The 21,812-nt window shown below is 45.5% G+C and overlaps 2 protein-coding genes across 3 annotated transcripts in view; one reads left to right on the forward strand and one right to left on the reverse strand.

The window, feature by feature from the left end:
• Positions 1-15,363, forward strand: part of KATNAL2 (katanin catalytic subunit A1 like 2) — a 40,171-nt gene extending 24,808 nt beyond the window's left edge. For both annotated transcript variants that reach the window (XM_040984726.1, XM_040984727.1), the window contains exons 12-15: positions 2,610-2,720; positions 13,580-13,742; positions 14,465-14,567; positions 15,224-15,363. In XM_040984726.1, coding sequence (XP_040840660.1) covers positions 2,610-2,720; positions 13,580-13,742; positions 14,465-14,567; positions 15,224-15,363 — 517 coding nt within the window. The remainder of the gene's footprint in view (positions 1-2,609; positions 2,721-13,579; positions 13,743-14,464; positions 14,568-15,223) is intronic.
• A 1,787-nt stretch (positions 15,364-17,150) lies between these two features.
• HDHD2 (haloacid dehalogenase like hydrolase domain containing 2) overlaps positions 17,151-21,812 on the reverse strand; it is a 35,161-nt gene continuing 30,499 nt past the window's right edge. Inside the window, exon 7 of the mRNA XM_040984978.1 lies at positions 17,151-18,477. Within this exon, the coding sequence (XP_040840912.1) occupies positions 18,374-18,477 (104 nt within the window). The 3' untranslated portion in view covers positions 17,151-18,373. The remainder of the gene's footprint in view (positions 18,478-21,812) is intronic.

The following is a 21,812-nucleotide window of genomic DNA, read 5'->3' on the forward strand; positions in this document are numbered from 1 at the left end:
GTACAAAATGACCCAAAGGCTTGGGACCCTGAGATCAAGAAGACGCTCCTGGCTCCTGGCTTCAGATCAGCTCGGCTCAGGCTGTTGCAGTTATTTGGGAAGTGAACCTGTGGATGGAAGGTCTATCTCTTCTTCATTCTATGACTCTACCTTTAATAAAATAAAAAGTTTAAAAAGAAAAAAAAAAGATTGAGTCTCCAATGATGTTTTTAGCAGGCAGGGATACTTCTCAAGCCTGTCATGTGTAAGACCCGGCACCATGGCCTGGCGGCTAAAGTCCTCACCTTGAATATTCCAGGATCCCATACGGGTGCCAGTTCTAATCCTGGCAGCTCCACTTCCTGTCCAGCTCACTGCTTGTGGCCCAAAGCCTTGGGACCCTGCACCCATGTGGGAGACTGGGTTCCTGGCTTCAGATCAGCGCAGCACTGGCCGTTGTGCTCACTTGGGGAGTGAATCATCAGATGGAAGATATTTCTCTCTGTCTCTCCTCCTGTCTATATATATATCTGACTTTGCAATAAAAATAATTAAAAAAAAAAGACTGTAATGTATAATGAGCCTTCTGTTTATGCTTGGAAAAGCCAGAAAGGCCTAGGTTGATTTTCTGTTTGTTTGAGAGGCAGAGTTACTGAGAGAGGGAGAGACAGGGGCATCTTCCATTCACTGGTTCATTCCCCCAAATGGCTGAAGCAGCCAGGGCTGGGCCAGGCTGTGGCCAAGAGCTTGTTCTAAGTCTCCTGTGTGGGTATAGGGCCCAGACACCTGAGCCGTCCTCCACTGTCTTCCCAAGAACATTAGCAGACAGCTGGATCAGAACAGTAGCAGCTAGGATGCAACTGGCACCCCAAGGCCTGCTGTGCCACAGTGCTGGCCTTGGTTGTGTTGTTTTTAAATTTTTTAAGAGAGAGACTTATTTATTTTTATCGAAAAAGCAGATTTACAGAGAAAAGAAGAGACAGAAAGAGCTTCCATGTGCTGGTTCACTCCTCCAGTAGCTGTAATGGCCATAGCTGAGCCCATCCAAAGCCTGGAGTCAGGAGCTTATCCCAGGTCTTCCCTGCAGGTGCAAGGTTCCTGGACCATTCTCCACTGCTTTCCCAGACCACAAGAAGAAAGCTGAATGGGAAGTGGAGCAGCCAGGACACAAAGTGGTACCAATGTGGGATCCCAGCGCTTGCAAGAGGAAGATTAGCCAATTGAGTCATTGTACCAGGAGCCCTTTTAATTGGTTTTTAAGAACATATTTTTGTGTGGATCAGAGCTTTTTGATGTCTGCCACTAAAGTAGACACTGCTGACTTGAAAAAGCAGATCACAGGAAATCTCTGCACAGCTGCATTTATTAATGACCCTCAATGGTCCATCATCAAGTCCAAGTAATAGTACTTTTTAAAAAGCAAATAATTAGCTTGCTGGATGTGCAGCATCCCTAGAAAGTCACTGTGTAATTTTACTCATTAGAAACCTTTCAGGGAAGGACCAGTGTGGAAATGAGTCACAGGGCTTTTGTGCAGGAGCTTGCAGCAGGACACACACTATGATCTTCCTGGCCACGTTTCCCACCCATAGGCTGGATCCTCTGCCAGTGGATGATTGCACAGGCCCCGTCTGCCCAGCCCACCTGTGGCAGCTATGCCCTTTGCAAAGACAGGCTTCCTGGCCTGCCTCGCCCTAGGACCTGTGCACCAGCTCTCATGTGTGCTTTGCTCATCTCCATCCCCAGGCTTTCCCACAGTCTCGATTATGTCAGCTTGGAAACTTTTTATCTGTTTTCCTTGAGCATGCTCGAGGTTTTGCTCTGAATATCAGTGTTCTTGTCTGGAGCTTGAAGATCCTATAAGGGTCAGGGGATGAGAGCAGGTGCACTGAAATCTTCCTGGACAAATTGGGTCATGGGCTGATGGTGAACAGGTATGGAATCATGCTGAGATGGGCTTCTCTGTTAGTGAGTGCAAGCCACAGACTCCAACTCAGTTTCTCCTCTACTCTGATGACCCAACTTTCCCTGCCCTCAGCCTTATAGTCAAAAGGAACAGGTGAAAAGGGGCAGTAGAAGGTCAGAGAGAGAAATTGCTTCCTGGTGAGTTTGCAGAGGAAGGATATCACAGAGAGCTGCTTCTCATCTGCTGTGCAAAGAACACATAGCTTCCCTGCCATTACCCTGCCCCCTGTTACAGTGAAATAGATTCATTTCTCTTACACAATTTAGGTCTCCCTATTATTTTAAACAAAATACTGTGTGTGTGAGTACTGTCACATAAGCTATAGAAACAAAAGTTATTCTCCATGCTGCCATTTCTTTAAAGGGTTAAGTAACATTTCAGGTAGACCCAGCTAGGATGCTACTGTTTACCCTTCACTTATTTTCTTCATCACTGCTAACTTTAGGTTTTCTCTTAAGTACCATCATTATAGCCTCTTCCTTCCTTTTGATATGGGGGAATGACACGAAGTCCCTTATTTGCTCTAACTCTAGTGTGAGTGGCTCCAGTGGCTATCATAACAGACTGCTGTGCGGTCACCAGGGCATGGCCTTGAGTGCCACTGTTTTCATGAGGGCGATGACTCTGCCACTTGGCAGAAGAACACCTCCTTGTCTCTCTGTAGGGGGGAACATGAAGGAAGCCTGCGGATGAAGACAGAGTTGCTGGTTCAGATGGACGGGCTGGCACGTTCAGAAGACCTCGTGTTTGTCTTAGCAGCTTCTAATCTGCCCTGGTAAGAGATCCAAAGAAGATGTTTTGAATTTGTTCTTGTGAGCCTCCAAGTAGAGATGCAGATTTCACATGAACCACTTGCAGTAAAGCCTGGTCGTGCTCCACCAAGCCCTGCAGGACAAATTTGAGAGGTTTACTCTTTAGGTTTCCAATTCTTGCTCTTTGTACCATGAAAAACCCTGCTAGAAAAAAGAAAGTACAGACCAGGATTCCCACTGATAGCATGCAAAGTGAATATTTTGAATTTAAAGCCAAGTTTTGTACAGGTGGTTCTCTGCAGCTGTTGGTTCTGCACCTGCAGATTCAAACAACCTTGGATCAAAAACATCGAGAAAAAAAAAGTTGTATTCATATGGTACAGGTACTGACTGCTTTTCTCATCATCTGTTCCTAAAAAATACAACTCCTTAAGCAGTATTTACATGGTATTAGGTATATACGTTAGAGAGGTGATTTAAAGTATGTGGGAGGATATGTTTATGTAAATTGCAAATATTAACCATTTCATGTGAAGGAGTTGAGCATCCTCAATTTTTGAGATTTTCAGGAGTCAGGGAACCAATTGCCTGAGGAGACAGAGGAACGCATGTCATGTTTGAATTAAGTAGTACTTCAGTATTTGCTTAAAAATATCCAGAATTCAAAGAATATTCCAGAAATAACACATTAACATTTGTCAGTGTTAAAATTAAACTTTTTGTAGGTTAGGAGGACATTTTTTTTAATAGGAGAAGGTTAAATTTTTTTTTTTCCACATTCTTTCTCTTTTTTTCTGTATCTGGGGTAACAGGGGAGATAAAGGGAGAAGCCCCACCCAGCCTCCCGCCCATCCCAGGTCCCAGACATGGGGCATGCACCAAGGGCAATGCCCAAGTTCAACTGATATTTGAACTGATAGTTCAACAGTTCTGAATTGCTGCCCATGTCACTATTCCAAGCATGGTGAAATCGCTGCAGAATTCACTGGTTAACATAATCCATCTTAGAGTTTCCGTTTGCCCAAATTTTCACTGCCAACATGTGCCTGGGTAGTTGATTAATTTGTTCTGTTGTCTGTTGTGGTACCAGGTGTCCTCTGCAGGCTCCAGTGTACTGCCATATCAGAAGTCTTTTTAAAGCATCGAACAGCAAATATAGAGCTAAATAAACTCTAATTGAAAATATAATCTACGCTCAGAATCTTGCACTCAAACAGTTCCAGAGCGGTTTAAGGACAATTCTGGAAGTGAATTGGGAAATAAGAGATACTGACTGAGGAAAAGCAGTATCTGCTTACAGAAGTATGCCTTATGAAGTAGTTATAATCCAACTGTAGTTTTATTAAGATTATTTTTATTGGTAGGGAGATTTTACAGAGAGAAGAGACAGAAAGAAAGATCTTCTGTCTGCTGGTTCACTCCTCAGATGGCCTCAATAGCCGGTCTGAGCCAATACAGAGCCAGGAGCCAAGAGCTTCTTCCAGGTCTCCCATTGGATTCAGGGACCAAAGGACTTGGTCCATGCTCCTCTGCTTCCCAGGTCACAGTCAGGGAACAGGATGGGAAGTGGAGCAGCTGGGACTAGAACCAACATCCAAATGAGTTGCTAGTGACATAAGGTGGATGATTAGCCTGTTGAGCCACGGCACCAGCCCCAATCCTATCATAATTCTAAAAATATGTTCATGAATATTATTTTTTTCAAGCTGCAAGTGAGGCAGTATACAGCTAACAATAGAGTGCTCTTCCCGTTTTCAGAGATAGGCCAAGGTCAAGAGAGGTCAATCTACCTCTTTCTGTCATGGCCAGGATTGTGCCACATTTCTCCCCTTCCATTTCTTTTTCCACATCTGAATGTAAAAGCTCTTATAGCGCATGCTCATCATCCGGGACCCATAACCTTCATGTCTATCTGTCATTTTACATAGATTCATCACCTAGGAAGCCTGACTCCACTTGCCCTGGAATTTATAAGGCTTCGTTCTGTTGTGCTCAGGTGATCATCTTATATTTTTAAGATGCAAGTACTTGTGCTCAATCTCATAGTGGAGTCCAAAGAGGGAATTACTTAATTTGTTAAATAAATATGATAAGAAGCCATTGTTTTGGACTAAGCTCTTGCACTGCACCCCAACAGGCCAGGCTAAGAATCAAAACAGAATCACTCATGCTGAAGTTCCTTGTCACTCAACCAACATTGAGTTATTATTTGACCTCTCAATAAATCAAGAGACAGAGAGAGAACAGTGAAATTTCCCAAATAGGCCAGTCTTAATCAGCATTATAACAGAATTCATGAAGCTTTAGTCCTTACAAAGCAACAATAAATCCAGTAACGTAATATTAGTCAATTAGTTATTTTTCTTTTCTTTTAATTGCATTTAATTTTATAACAATGTTTCATAGGCTCTGATGTTCCCCCTTCCCCTCCTCTTGCCCTTCCCCCCATGGTGGATTGCTCCACCTTATTGCAGTATTACAGATCAAATCTAGTCTTGTTTCTTTCAGTGCAAGCATGTGCCTTACATAGAGTCCAGTATCTTGTTGCCCAGCTGAATTCAACAGTTTCTTGAAGAGACTAACCCTGGTCTGGAGACATAGCTGGCATCCATTGTTAATTAACCCCATAATGTTGGAAACTGTTGTTGATGTTATGTTATGGCATTTAATTCATCGAATCAGTTATTTTTCTATTGTTCTGTCTCCTGCTCCCTTTCTTACCGGGAAAGCCACTTTGAAAGGTTTGTCTGCTCTTTATTCTTTGTTTTTGCTTTCTTCAGACTTTGTGAAAACACCTCTTCTGCTGAACTCATTGGAGCACTTCTCGTATTTTATGGAATGAAGTGTTTGACTCCAGAATTGAAAATAAAGTCAGGGGGTCCAGCATAATGCCTTAATGACTAAATCCTTCCCTTGCAAGTGCCGAGATCCCATGTGCGTGCTGGTTTTTGTCTCAGCTGCTCCACTTCCCATCTAGCTCTTTTCTTGCGGCCTGGGAAAGTAGTAGAGGAAGGCCGACAGCCTTGGGATCCTGCACCCGTGTAGGAGACCCGGAAGAGGCTCCTGGTTCCTGGCTTCGGATTAGTTCACCCCCTGCCATTGCAGCCATTTGCAGAGTGAACCAGCAGGTAGATCTCCATCTCTTCTTCTCTCTGTAAATCTTATCCCTTTCCAATAAAAATAAATAGATCCTAACCACTAGACCACCAGGGAGGGACTAAGAAATTTTAATTGATCGGGTTGATACTCTGTCGGCTCTGCTTTCTGACCAGAGAGGGTCTCCCCAACAAGCTGTTGAACTTATCTGGACAATAAGATGCTGGACTCTATGCTTGGTATATGCTTGCAATATAAGAATCTCATGCAAACTTGAACTATGGTAATGCAACAAAGTGGAGGAACCCACCATGGGGGAAGGGCTTGGGGAGAGGAAGGGGGAATCCCAATACCTATAAAACTGTGTCACATAATGCAATGTAATTAATAATAATTTTTAAAAAGAGATTAAAACAGAAAAAATAGATCTTTTTTTTTAAAAAAAAAAGTAAGTCAGTTGGATCTTTTAATTACATGTGTTGTAGTTTTGTTTTTTGACAAAAATGTGGTTGTTGAATCATTTAGGGTTAGAGCCTCTTATCCTTCATCTATTGGTAATAGGATTGATTATAACCACTTTCCTTACACTTGAGGGTGCGGTGAGAGTCAGCTGGGATGGGTGTGAGGTGATAGAGCTTCAGGCTTTAGTCTGGGAAGATCCGTTCCTTGGAGAGACCACTGTATTTTCCAGAAGGCTAAATGGCTCTCCACTGCCCAAGAATACAGTGATTCTCCTTTACCTGCTACTTCCCTTGCCAGGCTTCAGTTACCTAAAGTCAACTGTGCCCTGAAAATACTCAATTAAAAAATTCCAGAAATGCACAATTCAGACATTTAAAATAATGTTTATTGTGGTATATTGTTATTATTCTTTTTTATGATTACTGTTGATCTCTTGCTTCACCATAGATATGTATCTATTGGAAAAAATATTTATGGAGTTTGACACGATCCACTGTTTCAGATATCCATGAAATATTTTGAAGTGTGTCTTCTGTGGATGTGGGCAGGGCTTATTGTGCCTAGGAATTTTTCAAGGAGGTTATGGTACCAGCTTACTTCATTTATCCTCCCAAAGAAACTGATGCCCAGAGGGGGAAAAAAAAAACCCTGAGAAACCCATTAAAAAAAACCCATTAAAAAAACCCATTAAAAACCCTGAGAAACCCATTTTAAAAAAAGTAAATGCTACATTTGGCACCTGGTATGCCACTGGTGGAGAGGGCAAGGGGCTACCCAGACCTATATTGATTGGGTGGAACCTGTGGAATGCCATGTCAGTGCAATGTTCTGAGCCAGAAACTAGTTCACTCCCAGCTTAGTGCATGTGCTGTTCCTTCCTATAGCCTTTACCTTTCTACATTAAACGGTGCCCAATGCAGCTCTGCTGGGGGTCTGGGCTGTGAAATCTACTCTGTTCTGCTGCTCTGTCTCTACTCCTAGTCAGATCAAATAAATCAGCAGGATTGGCAGCACAGTAACCTAGTGGCTAAGGTCCTTGCCTTGTATGTGCCTGGATCCCATATGGGGGTTGGTTCTAATCTCAGCAGCCCCTCTTCCCATCCAGCTCCCTGCTTATGGTGTGAGAAAGCAGTCAAGGATGGCTCAAAACCTTGGGACCCTGCACCCACTTGGGAGACTCAGAGGAGAACCGGGTTCCTGGTTTCAGATTGGCTCAACTCTGACCATGGCAGCCACTTGGGGAGTGAATCAATGGATGGAAGAGCTTCTGCTCTGTCTCTCCTTCTCTCTATATATCTGCTTCTCCAGTAAAAATGAATAAATCTTTCTTTAAAGAAAGAGTTTGAGTTCTAACATAGAAGTTGGCAAATTGCACAAATTACTCTGTATCTTGATTTTTTCCCCTTAGCTGAGATCTTTCCAAATAAGAACATGAAGTTCTTTTGTACTCCCCTTAGAGCTGTGGAGTGCTCCATTTGGAGTATGTGATAATCTATCCCACTAGTCACCTAATGACGGGCATTTGGGTTATTCTTACTCTTGCTATTAAAAATAATGCCACAGTAAGTAGCAGTGTGCATATATTACCTTCTGCGTTTACTAGTGTATCTTTGGGGTAAGTTCCTAGAAGTAGAATTGTTGGATCATGAAATTGTGGTGGAGACTGCCAAATTTCCCTCCATAAAGGATCCACCAGTTTGTATTCCCATTGGTGTCTGCTTCTCTGATGTAACATTACAGTAAGAACATTCAATAATCCCAGAAAATTGGGCTCTGCCCAAAATTGTCACATGTGACTGTAACATAATTAGTTGGTTATTCTCTTTCTGTGGAGCACATGCAAGTTCCCCAAACGTCTTCCATTTTAAATAAGACTGAAATGAATCTCCTTACACAAAAATATTTGGGTCAAATTCCAGTTATTGTTTTAGGATAGATTTCGGGATGTCAGATGAGTATTATCAACTGGTTTAAATTGGCTTTTTTAAAAAAAGATTTAAAAAAATTTTTTTTATTGGAAAGTCAGATATACAGAGAGAAGGAGAGACAGAAAGGACGATCTTTCGTCTGATGATTCACTCCCCAAGCAGTCACAATGGCCAGAGTTGTGCCTATCTGAAGCCAGGAGCCAGGGGCCTCCTCCAGGTCTCCCATGTGGTTGCAGGGTCCCAAGGCTTTGGGCTGGCCTCGACTGCTTTCCAAGGCCACAAGCAGGGAGCTGGATGGGAAACAGAGTGGCCAGGATTAGAATGGGTGCCCATATGGGATGCTGGCACGTGCAAGGCAAGGACTTTAGTTGCTAGGCTACTGTGCTGGGCCCCAAATGGGCTTTTAAGTCCCTCAGTATATGGTGCTAATGTCCTGTGAGGAAAGAGTATTTTTCTCAAGATTTGGCCAGATCTTTCTCTTGGCTTTACAGTTACACACGAGGCAGCAAACATCTGATCCAAGCAGTCCCCTTTTTTTCCAGGGAAATAACAGAACCATACCTAACTAATGATGACTGGATGCAAAGAAATCATTGTGGTTAGTGTAATTCTTACTGACAACAACTTCAGGGCTGCAGGCTCCCCTTTACTGCCTGTGAACCTAGCGCATTCCCATTCTGTCTCAAAGGGGCAGTCATTTCCTCCCTGTCCAGCAGGGAGTGGCCTGCTGTCTTTTTCCATTCAGCACTCTCCCGCCAAGAGCACCTCCTCTGGTTTCTAGTATCTCCAAGAGGGCAGGCAGGAAGCAAGAAACAAGAGCTCGTTTGTCGTGTGTATAAATAAGCAAAGAGTAGATCAAAAGGTGTCTGGTCTTTACTATCACCTCCTAGAGTAACAGACACATATGACTTGAGTGAACACAAACAGGGCCCAGCTGACCCACTGCAATTGCTGGGTGTACACCAACTTGGGTCTGAGAGGCCAGGGAGAACCAAGAGATTGAGCAGGGCCCTTAGCGCAAATGCCATCTTCCCACTGCTATTGAGCTCTGTGCAAGTTTGTAGAAGGTGTAAAGAGGGATATGGGAAACAGGCTGAAACTCTTGGTGCCTTGCTGTTTTCAAAAGGGCCAGCAGTTCCAGGAACCCTATTAACTGTCAGACACCTGGAATTCCTGTGACTGATGGAAAAACTAAAAACTGTTCTGACGTTTAGAAGACAGTGCAAAAGCCCAGAGACCATCACACTGGTCTTGCTTGATTTTAAAGAGGGTGTGGTAGGGGAGGGGAAAAAAAAGCTCACACCAAAAGTGTGTCCCCAGTGCATGGCCCCATGTCTTCTACTTTAATAATTTTTCAGCCACATTTGCCCCAGCCCAGGGGACATGCTAATTTGCCCGTGTACACCAACTTCTTCCCATATGGACTCCCTCCTCTGTGTAGAGACAGTTCCATAGCAACGATTAGCAAGCTTTCACTGTGATCACATGCATTGCTGGGCTCTAGGAGGTCCTTCCACAGGTCACCTAGATTCTGTTCCAGGCTCCTGGCTTTGGCCTGGCCTAACCTGATCTGTTGTGGGCATTTGTAGGAATGAACCAGTAAATGAAAGGTCTGTCTCTATTACTGTGCCATTCAAATATAAAACAATAATGGTGTTAAGAGGATAGAATTACATGAGGGATCTTCAAAAACTTCATAGTATAATAAAAACATTTTGTACCACAATGAGTCTGTCTAGATGTGCTTTTTCCATGAGTTTTGGGAAGTTGCTTCATATAGAGGGGGGAGGCAATTGAATGACAGATATGAAAACAAACCCAGACTAGGCCTTTGAAGAGCCTGTAGCACTTGATATGGACCTGTGAAAGTGGCCTGACTTCTGATAGACACAAGGGGAAGATCTTGTAAAGAAATGACCTGAGTGGAAACAATGCGGATGGTCAAGAGTAGATTCAGGGAATGCTGAGACTAGCTTATGCACATGGCACTGTGTAGGTTTTGGTCTGCCATGGTGGAGCTCTCTAAGGAAGACAGAGGAACCTTCAGTGTTGTATTCACAGGTACTCCATTCACACCCTCCGTTACCCCCGTCTTACAGCTCTACCATCCACTCTGCAACAGTCATCGGGCCCAGTCAGTCCACAGTGGGTGCAGTGGATGGGCTGTAGTGTGCTTTCCTCTTACCATGCTGAGAACTATTCAAAAAACAAATAAATTACATTTACCTTCCAAATTCTATAAAATCTCAAGTGGTCTCTGTTCTTAGAACCACAAGGTCTTAAGGGAGAAACTGGAGGTTTGGGCAGTCAGGTGCAAGGCTGTGGAGTACATGTAAGCCCTCCAGGTGGCCAGTGGGCGCTGTACCCTCCCCCTGGCAGCAGGCCAGGCTCCAAGGTCTGGGAGCTTTCTCTCTTTTTGTGTCTTACCTGTCCCACACTTGCTGGGCGTTTTGGCCTCTGAAGTGATGGAAGGTGCCAAACAGCCCCAAAGAAAGGTGATCTGAGAACAGAGTAACCAGGTTTAAAGATCCAAATGCAGGAGCTAAGGGGAGTCTCTGCTGGTTGCCACAGGTTAAAAATTTTTTTTGTATAAATATATTGACATAAAGAATGATTCTTGGGTATATTCCATTTGTCCCCTGTTTCCTCCTTTGTTTGATTATATTATTATTGATGCCATTAAAAGGGCATTCATCAGGCCTGGCTGTCAGAGAGTTGCACTTATTTTGCGCCCACAAGCAGTTTTGAGGTGAATCTCTTGCTTTAGCTGATCAATAGACATCCACAGAGAAGGATTGTTTTCCCACCTCCTTCTGTACCACCCCTCATCCCAGCCACCCTGGCTTCTCCTCAGTAGCATGTCCCTCCAGAAGGGACGGTGACAAGCAGACACCCCTACTGAAGAATCCTGCCTTTTGGGAGGGGCTGCCTTGGGAGACAGTAGAAGCTGCTCTTGCAGCCCTGCCGTGTCCATTCCATGAGTCGTTTTCTCTCCTTCCTTGGTCTCTGGGCGTGGGGCCAACACTGCTGCAGCTTCCACAAGGAAGGAGTTGTTTTGACTCGTTTCTGTACCTTGGAGGTTTGGCAGTGACAGCATCCATGGCAGGTGGTGGCAAATACCCATATGTTGAGCTGAATTCCTAAAAGGTGAACGTTCATGGTCTCGCTTTTATCTTCCCCTCCTTTTCTTCTTTCCTTCTCTCCTCCACCTCTCCTCCTAACACAGGCAAACATCCTTCACGACTGTCTCAGCAGTGCTCAGCACATTTGGACACACCATACAGATTTTGTGTTCCAGAACCTTCTTACCAGCTCCACATTGAACTGTTCATTCTCTGATATGCTGGCATCACAGGTGGTGGATTTCTCCACTATACTACAGCACAGCTCCTGCCCCCTGAGCATTTCTTCATTGTTAACTTAGTAAGGAGCTTCTTGGGTTTGGTAAGTTAGTTTTCAACTCCTCACTGTGCTGTCCAGCTTTTAAACTTTTCTTATTATCAGTTCTTCTATTCCCTTTGCTTTGTAGATTTATGCCATTAAACAGCCACCACCACCCAGCAGTGGTGTTGCAGAAGGGTTTGGGGAATAAACAGAGGAGAATGTGATCATTCCTCAACAACTCTAAAACTCATAAAGTGTCTTGTTTTAATATTTTGTTTCAACACAAACTACCTTCTGTCAGAACGGCCCTTAGGTACGAAAGGCAAAGTGTCTTTGATAATTATATGCAGGGATGATATTTCAGATATGGAACTGGTGAGTCCAGGGCCCTGACCAATGAGAAGAGGTGGCACCTGCTGCAGGCATCATCTCAGCATGGAGCCTGTGAGTAAAGAGGAAACCAGCTGAGCAAAGATGAGCTGACTTGGACTGGACAGCCAGGGAAAGCAGCAGCTGCTGGGAAGTGCAGTTAGCTTTTCTTTTCTTTCTTTTTAAAAAAGATCTATGTATTTGTTTATTTTTATTGGAAAGGCAGATATACAGAGAAGGAGGTACAGAGAGAAAGATCTTTCATCTACTGTTTCACTCCCCAAGTGGCCGCAACAGCCAGAGCTGAGCCAATCTGAAGCCAAGAGACAGGAGCTTCTTCCAGGTCTCCCCGAGGGTCCCGAGGCTTTGGGCCATCTTCAACTGCCTTCTCAGGCCACAAGCAGGGAGCTGGATGGAAGTGAGGCAGCTGGGACACAAACTGGCAACCATATGGGATCCTGGCACATGCAAGTATGCAAGGTGAGGACTTTATCCACTAGCCTATCGTGCCAGGCCTGCAAATGGTTTCTTATCCAGGACTCTTCCTTGAATATATGTGGTGACCTTCAGAGGGGGGATGAGTTGTGCATGGGGGCAGACAGTGGAATCTCAACAGGGTATGACTGGCAAAGAACAAAGCAAATGCAAATCATTGTTATCATAGTCTGTTGGACCCGGTGCTGTGGCTAAAGTTCTTGCCTTGAATGTACCAGGATCCCATATAGGCACCAGTTCTAATCCTGGCAGCTCCACTTCCCATCCAGCTCCTTGCTTTTGGCCTGGGAAAGCAGTCGAGGATGGCCCAAAGCCTTGGGTTCCTGAACCTTCATGGGAGACCTGGAGGAAGTTCCTGGCTCCTGGCTCCAGATGGACACAGCACCTGCTGTTACAGTCACTTTGGGAGTGAATCACTGGTTGGAAGATCTTTCTCTCTGTCTCTCCTCCTCTCTCAGTATATCTGACTTTGCAATAAAAATAAATAAATCTTAAAACACACACAACATAGTCACCCCAGGACCATGGACTGGACTGCCAACCAGAAGCCAGAGGAACCATAGGACAGTCTTTGATGACATCAGCTCACTTGGATTTGGGATTCAGATCTGTTTCTTATTAGTATGTTCCCACTTTCAATTTAAAAGGAAACATGGACAGATTAAAAGTGAGGATAAGAAAACTGAGTGGACACTTCAGACAGTCTCAGTGTTTCTATGAGTGAGAACTGCATCATCACCTTGAGGCATCTCCTAATTACTCTACTAGAAACTCAAACAGATGGTTTCTGCCCCTTTAAGAGCTTGGAGTTTTAACAGAGAGATTGAAGGGGAAGGCTCATATGCTTACTGGTGACAAGGGTGGTAAGTCAGACTTAGCAAACTGCCCTGGTGATGAAGGCAGGAAGAATGCTCTTGTATTTGGCTGTTTTCTTGTTTCTCCCCCAGTATTTTAGCCCTGCCTGCCTCTTCTCTCCCTCCAGTCCTTTCTTCCAGTGTACAGAATGATCCTCCTCTCCACCTAGACACAGATGTGGAGTGACAGCTAAATTGCTTCCTGCTAAGCTGAAAGGTTCTTCCAGCACAGTCGATGCTTCTGCAGTGTGCCGCTGCCCCACCTAGTCCTCTGATGTTTGGCTCTCATTTCAGGGAGCTGGACTGTGCCATGTTACGCCGCCTGGAGAAGAGGATTCTGGTGGATCTCCCCAGCCGGGAGGCCAGACAGGCCATGATCCACCACTGGCTGCCACCCGTGAGCGAGAACAGAGCCCTGGAGCTGCGCACGGAGCTTGAGTACAGTGTGCTGGGCCAGGCAAGCTGCCCCGGGGTAGGAGTGGGGTGCTACAAGCTACGGGGCCTGAAAACAGCTTTCAGGAGCCACTTCGTGCATACATTTGCCAATCCAGGTGCCCCAGCAAGGTCATGGGCTTCCTTTTTGGGAAGGAATGGACACCTTGGCACTCGGCAACATTCACGCAGAAACACCTGAGTTAGCAGGGATAGAGTGAGGGTTAGATTCAGAGCACCAATGGCTAAACCATGGCCTGGCCCTGACACTGAGCAGCCCTGAGACCTCAGGGAAGTCTCTCACTCTCAGAGCCTGAGCTTCTCCATATGCAAAATTGGTAGCAGATAAGCCACAATCAGTTTTTTGAAAACACAAAAACTAGGCAGCTCCATCCTCTGCTCTGATTTCCTCTGCAGTACTTGAGAGGCAGGCACGACCTTTATTTACAAGGATTGACATGCCCACCAGTTGGACCCTCCTTGGAGCTGGACACCAGGAACCACAGTCACTTACCAGTATCTTACAGTTTGGGTGGTGGTAGGCACTTGCTTCTCGGCTACTTAGGCGACCCCGCTATGTTAGAGCTTGGCTTCCTGAAACACTGTGTATCTGGGAACCTCTGCACGCTTCATGGAGGACAGGGATAGGATGTAAGCCCAGGTGCTGATCCCAGGTTCTGCCCATGATGATGTGAGGGCCTCCCGCAACCTGCGTGCTGAGCGGTGACTGGGCTGTGGCTGTTTTAGGAGACTGAGGGCTACTCAGGATCGGACATCAAGCTGGTGTGCAGGGAGGCAGCCATGCGGCCAGTGCGGAAGATCTTCAGTGCTCTTGAAAATCACCAGGCAGGTATGGCTGGCAGTACCAAGTAGTGGTTCTGGGAAAATCTGTGTTGAAAACTCTTGACTCTCACCAGCAGGTGGAGCCTGGCACCTGCGTTTGGTAGCCCTTCACAGCGGCAACAAGTTCTTTGGGCAGATCATCCCTCTGCACATGAAGCTCCTTCCTCACTTTGCCCACCAAGGAGACTCTCCTTGGGGCTAGGCTTTCTATTTATCTGGCACACTCTGCTATTGGCTGGACCCATCTGAGGCGCTATATAAATATTAAATAATACTGTGATAGTGAGTACAATGAACTCACAGGGTTTGGGTCTCAGGGGCTAACTCAGCTGTGATAGTGAGTACAATGAACTCACAGGGTTTGGGTTTCAGGGGCTAACTCAGCTGTGATAGTGAGTACAATGAACTCACAGGGTTTGGGTCTCAGGGGCTAACTCAGCTGTGATAGTGAGTACAATGAACTCACAGGGTTTGGGTTTCAGGGGCTAACTCAGCTGTACATTAGCGAGTTTCTCCCAGCCCTCTTCAGTCTTGCCCCCTGCTGCAAGAACCATTAAGAATGCTGCATTATGCATCGTCTTGAAGGAAGGTCTATTAGCATTTCAGGCGCATTGATCACTAGAAGGTCGATGGTTGCACAATTCCCATTGTGTTTTTGTCTAGAGAACAGCAATTTAGCTGGGATCAAGTTGGACACGGTGACCACTGCTGACTTTCTGGATGTCCTGGCACACACCAAGCCTTCAGCAAAGAATCTGACTCAGAAATATTTGGCCTGGCAGAAGGAGTTTGAGTCTGTCTGAAATCATTTTTCCCCCATCTAACCTTGGCTGCTCTTGAAAACAGCATTACTTTGGACAGCTGCCTTATTTTGGAAATCTGAGATATTTTCATTCATTTTTCATGACAGATGTCAACAAAAAACTTAAGATTTCAATTGTATGTATTTCACAATGGAGAATTTTTTTCTCACTGTTAAAATTTCATAAAATTTTGGTGAACAATTTCCTGTAGCGTTCCTTATTTAGAAAAGTTTTCCTAAGGAATTTTTCTTTACTTTTGCAGTACATTTTCAGATCTGTCAGGGACTCAGCAAGACCATTCCTCCAGTCAGGCCAGATAAACTTTCTGTTCCCATCCCAGCCTCTGTCCCTGACGTTCCCAGGGGATGGGGCCCCTGGGACTGCTCTCTTAAGCAAAACTGTCACCCAATCTATGATTTCAGCTCCACACCTCCCCTTGGCCCTCCACTATGACCACTATCCCCACACCTTACTCTGCAGGGCTCCGTCTTCCTTGAGAACACTGGCCTTCCCACCCTCTGACTGTGGCTGGGGCTGGCTCTCTGGCTACCCAGGGTAGACAGTGATCCTAGGGTGCCAACCATTCCATTCACCAATGGTTAGCTAATTCCTGTCTTTCCTACTCTGCTTCACATGCCTACCTGGTGCTGTGAAACCTTGGGTCTTTGAAAAACAAAAAAAAAAAACCCACCTTATTTATTTTTTTCATTTTATTTGAAAGGCAGATACAGAGACAGCTCTTCTATCTGCTGGTTCACTTTCCAAATGCAACAGCCTGGGCTATGCCAGGCTGAAGCCAGGAGCCAGGATTTCAGTTTGGTCTTCCCCATGAGTGGCAGGGACTTGAGTCTACCAGGGCCTCCCTGTTGGCAGCTTGAAGGCACCAGTTCCAAAACTAGGCATTTTCTCTTTCCTATCCACAGCTATCCCTTCTAGCATTAAACTCGTTATATTTAGTTTTTACTGGTTTAATAACTATCTGAGTGCCTATCTGTAATGCAGCAGATATTAAAAGAACGGGGCACAGTTCTGTTGGTGGGAAGGAGAGGATGTGAAGGCAAGTACAGCCTAGCAAGTGCCCTGCAGCAAGGAGGAACATCTTGCCCCTCCTGCAGACAGAAAGATGCCAGAGGCTGGGCACTTGAGTCATTTTCACAGGGTTCCTAAGTAGCATCTCATGCATTCTCCTTGGCTCTCAGCAAGAAAGAGTTCACAGGACAAAACTTTTCTTATTTACTTATTTCCCACAGTCATCAGGTTAACGTGTTGCTGCCAGCCAACACATGAAATCACTGATGGAGGGGCCCAAGTAGCTGGCCAATCACCAGGTGGACTGAGCGTGGTCTAGGCACCAGGCACCTGGCCATGGCCAGTGTCCTCTGCCTGTTATGCCAAATGCCTTGTCCTCTGGCAGCCCAACTACAGTGCAGCCTCAGTTAAACTTTCTCCAGAGCTGACCATGGAGGTTAGTACCACCTGCTCTGTTTCTCCTCTTAAACCTGGACAGTTTTGCCTGAGCCATGCCATGGTCACTTGCCATCTGCTCAGTTCTCTTCCACATCCTTAGTGTATGGTTGATGAGCCCAGTGCTCCCAGCAACTCTTGCTGGGGGCACTGTCAGAGCTCCAGTGTGGACACAGACAGCAAAGTAATTTGCCTGAGGTCAGAGCACCAACGCACAGCTGCCTAGGCTCCAGAGCCTCTGTTTCCGATTTGGGGTGGTAGTCATATGGCACCTGCCATCTGCCTTCTAGGATGGTCAAGGACTAACAAAAATGAGAATACAGTGCTCACTCAACTACCATTTATTTAGCTTTGCTCCTTTCTATTCAAGTCCAAGCTGGTTTCTAAACAAGCATCAGAACCCAAAGCTCATTAACATCCGTATGAGCTTCAATAAGGTGAACACTACAATGATGTACAATTACATTCTAATAATTCAATGCCCAAGAGCCCCGTAAAACAACTGCCAAGGCCCAGGATTATCACGGTATGCAAATGCACCAGGAAAATCATTACTTACTTAGGCCTCTTCATTTTGCTGGGTTTAACATGAGAAGAATAATCTACACTACAAGACGAGATTTCATTTTACAGCTGTAGTATCCAAGTACATAAAAGCTCGAATCTGTCCCAATAGCTTCTAAAAGATTTCTCCCCTAGTGTCAGAGGCAAAAATAATGAAATCTTGCAAATGTACAGTTAATAGGACCCTAGTGTACACTAACTTCAAAAATGCATGGTCTATAAGACATTAAAGGCTTGATTTTAGTTTCTGCACTGTTCCTGTTAATAACAATGTCTAATTAAAACATCTGTAAAATACTGATAGTTTTAATTTTACATAAAATTTCCAAAACAACTGTTACACACGATAATAGGTATCTGCAATGAATAGGTTATTAATGGAAATATTATTTTAAATTAAAATCAGGTTCTAAATTTAAATTAGTCATCTCTGGCTAATGAAGAGAAAAAGAAGTCATCTGCTGGGAATGCAGAGAAAATATAGTTTTCAACATCTGTTAAAACAAACTCACTGGACCACTTGGGCTCAGGACAATGTGTTCTGCTCCAGTCCTGTCCTCACTTGGCACTGCTGATAGATTTCACAGTGGAACTCAATCTCCAAAGGACAGAAAAATGTGCCTTTCAGCACACTCCTTTATCACTGAGAAGCCACCAGTCAACACTGCTCACAGCCCAAGCCCCCTCCCACTCCATCAGCAAACCCCTTTCCTCACAGAGGCTCTCCACTCTCAGCCATCCAAGCGTAATGAATATTTGAAAAGGATGGCACAAAATCTCAGCTTTCCCTTTCTTGGTGTCTCCTCTTCTTTTACAAAATAAAACAAAAGAGATTAGCTTCGTGGCTGGCTGCAATGCAATACCTTTCTTTACAAAGACTCCACAATAGGAGAGGGTGGAGCTCGCCCAGCACTGAGTGGTGCTGGCCTTGATGGGTGAGGAGAGGAAGGTTGTATGGAGTGTGGTTCCCAGTCCCCGGGGTTTAGAGCAGGTGCTGCAGGATGTGCTCCACGGCATGAGGGAAGCTCTCACAAGTTAAGTAAGGAGGAGGGCTAATTTTTTCTTCATCTGCTGCTCGGTATTTCCCTGGAATAAGAAGACAGCCAGTGAACAAAGGCTCTAGGTAGAATATTCAATCACTCACAGCCCACGAGCACCCAGACCACCATGGAAGAACCCTCACAGTCTGGAGAGCTTCGGGGCTCTGCATCTACCCTAACTGCTACGATGAGGCGCTTCTCCCCAGGATGTCCAGTGGAGTCACAGGCACTGGGTCACAGCCATGGGTGCCTTCACATCTTCACAGGTGATGAAATCATTTCCTTCTCATACCCGGCCGGCTCTAAAGACAGGAATGGTGACTCACTACTTTTCAATGGAAACCTGGGATTCCAGAGGGCATAGGCCTCCCTCAGCTCAGGAGGGTGACAGGAGGTGGCAAGGCTGTAGCCAAGCAGGGACCCTAGCAGTCTAGCAAGTGACAGTGCCTGGGGGTGGGAGGGTAAGGTGACAGATGCCTGGGGCCAGATGGGACAACTGCCCAAATCTTCCTATCCTGGCCACAACAGCAAGAAGCACCATTTCACAGTGGGCATGGTCCTGACGTCAACACCTACAATGGGTCCCTTCAGGAAGAATCCACATCTCCGTGACAGGCTCCCAGGCCCTTTGTCAGGGGCTGCTCCCACTCTATGTACTCAGCTCTAACCTGGAGGAGACCTGGCTCTCCTGAGGATCCTCATCCCAGCTGGACCCTTCTCACAGTCTCCTTCATAGCTCAGCTCTTTCCTCCCCATGCAAGCCACATCTACCCACTGCTATCCTCTCCATGCACCTGTTCTCTGCATGTCTGCCGCCCTTCAAACATGTCTGGAATCCAGGATGACTGAATTCTGTGACAGCAAGGGTTATGTCTGTTACATGCCCCAGGGTTTTCCTGCCACCTAACATGGTGAGCACCCTGTTGTAAAGGAAGGGAGGGTAAGGATGATGGAACACAGGACTCTGCCCCAGGGCTGCCTCTGCATTTCTCTTTTCTCCTGCTGTTACCTCAGCTATCTACTCTTTCTGCAGTTTTCTTCCACCTCACTCCAGCTCCCCCTCACTATGACAGACCCACCATGTTGTAACCTCTTTTAAGAGGCTGTGTCCTCCAGGCACAAAGCCTGAATCTGCCTGTCCCATGTCTATGTGCTGTGGAGGTAAAGATGCTTCCGTGATTACTCAGCCTTCACTCCTCCCGGCCCCTTGAACGCATCTGTCCAGTGTGGTCCACACGACAGACTTCACTGCCACATTTCTCTGAACAGAGATCTTAACAAGCATAAACTCTTTGCAAGGTCTCTACTTGCTTTCATAGGTAAGTTAATGACTAACTACTGCTATACTGCCAACTCCTGAGTCCAGTGGCCCTGGCTAAGCAATGTCTTTATTTGCCTGTTAGACCACTGGATTCTTCTAATCAAAGATCAGTGGTACAAACTGGCCTGCTTCCTGAGCTGGACTAACCTGCCTGCTGGGATACTCTGAGATCTCAGAGTATGCTGCTGTTGACTGCTCTCAGACTAACCTAAGGTTGTGATATATGCTCACAGCCAAGTGTCAGGCAGACAGCAGCACACATTGTGCAGAAGGTTAAACTGTTGCCTACAGTGCCAGCATTCCAAATGAGCACTGGTTTGAATCCTGGCTACTCCAGTCTGATCCAGTGCCACAAAAGAAAGCATCAAAGATGGCCCAAGTGTTTGGGCTCCTTCATCCTTATCGCAGGCCTGGACGGAGTTCCTACTCCTAGCTTTGGCTTTGCCCAGCCCTTAGCTGTTCTGGCCATTTGAGGAGTGAACCGACAGAAGGAAGATCTATCTTCCTTCCTTTCCCTTTCTTTTTCCCTCCCTCCCTCCCTCCCTCCCTCCCTCCCTCCCTCCCTTCTTTTCCTCTTTTTCTTTCTTAAAAACAAAACAAAACAACCCAGAGCCGACAGAGACCAGCCCAGGGGTGCAGGAAAGGAAGGGCAACTGGAGGGTAGGAATGGGCCAACCAACCACTGCCTGGTCCAGTCTTGACACTTAGTGTAAATCCTTAATCATGTGAGTAAACTCAATGGCTTATAGGAGTACTATACAAGAAAAAAAGCAATTATCGCAGGATTTCCTTAGTAAGAAAATGAAACTACAAAAAGCAGGAATTATAAAGATCTGGAGCAGGATGATGAGTATGGCCATTTTTCTTGGCTTCATTTCATGCTGCTTCCATTTTTGCTTACATCCCAGGGTTGTAATGTTCCTGGGAAGGTGATGATCATTTTACTGCAGAGACAGAAACTCTGCTTGCTAGTTCCTGGGTGACTGGTGTCAGTATCAGGAGGCCCCAGTGGTTCCCTCCAGACCCCAGGAATGAGCAGACAGGCGGTTCCTTCACTCTTTGCCCAGAGCCTTGCCAAATATAACTGTAGCTTCATCTACAGCCTCTTGCTTCTATTTTTAAATCGAAAATAGCTTTTCTGAAGTCACATCTTCATGAGTCAACACCATAGTCATTTTTTCTAAAACCTTTCCCTGTGGTAACACTTTGGTGACTTATGTTTAAATTTTCCCTTTTGAGAAGAGCCTATTTACCACTGAATGAAAATGAACTCATAGACACATCTATGGAACCATTTTGTATGATGTGTAACAGCCTGATGACAAACTCTTGAGCAAGATTTCCGCTCACCATGCACTCTAATTCAGCAGGTGCCACTTGGTGGCAGAAAGACCTTTTCATTAAATCCAGCTCATTAAGTTCCTAATGCAACTATCTGACCCCACTCACAGCTCTCACACCTGCTCTTTCCTCACCTTGAGGGGACCTCATCATTCCCATCAGAGGCAGCAGGAACATCTAACCCTGTCATTCCCAGAGGGCCCAAGGAGGGACAGAGTCTTCACCAATATTTCACACAGCAACTCAGCACCCAGGACACAGAGTCCATGCAGTCATGACACTGAGCAGCTAAATCCTCCTCAGGAAGGTCTTTCTTTTGCTCTAAATTTATTTGAGAGATCATAGCAGTGGTTGCAATTTGGAGAGTACAGCAAAAATAGAAGATTCTGTGTGTATCACTCTAACTTCGCCTTTCAAATAAATAAATCTTTAAAAAGAGGGGGGATCTTGTGTATTTTTTAAAACATGTAGACATTAGTACAAAGGATCAGATCCCTAAGCTGGCCAGTTTCTAAAGAGAGCAGCCCAAGCATCGACTGCTGGCAAACAAATCAAAGGTATTTATATGCTGCACCACAGTGCAAGGCCCTTGGTTTCTTTCTGGTGCAGTGACCTGCACCCTCAGGACATCCTGCAGACACTGCCTGTCACCCAGACAGGGAAACCTCTGCATCTTGAGCTTGCTAGGCCTGCCACAGCAACGGCTCACCCCCACTGTC

The sequence above is a fragment of the Ochotona curzoniae genome, unplaced genomic scaffold (genome assembly GCF_017591425.1).
Source record: "Ochotona curzoniae isolate NIBS_2020 unplaced genomic scaffold, NIBS_Ocur_1.0 contig_43, whole genome shotgun sequence".
Lineage (NCBI taxonomy): Eukaryota > Metazoa > Chordata > Mammalia > Lagomorpha > Ochotonidae > Ochotona > Ochotona curzoniae.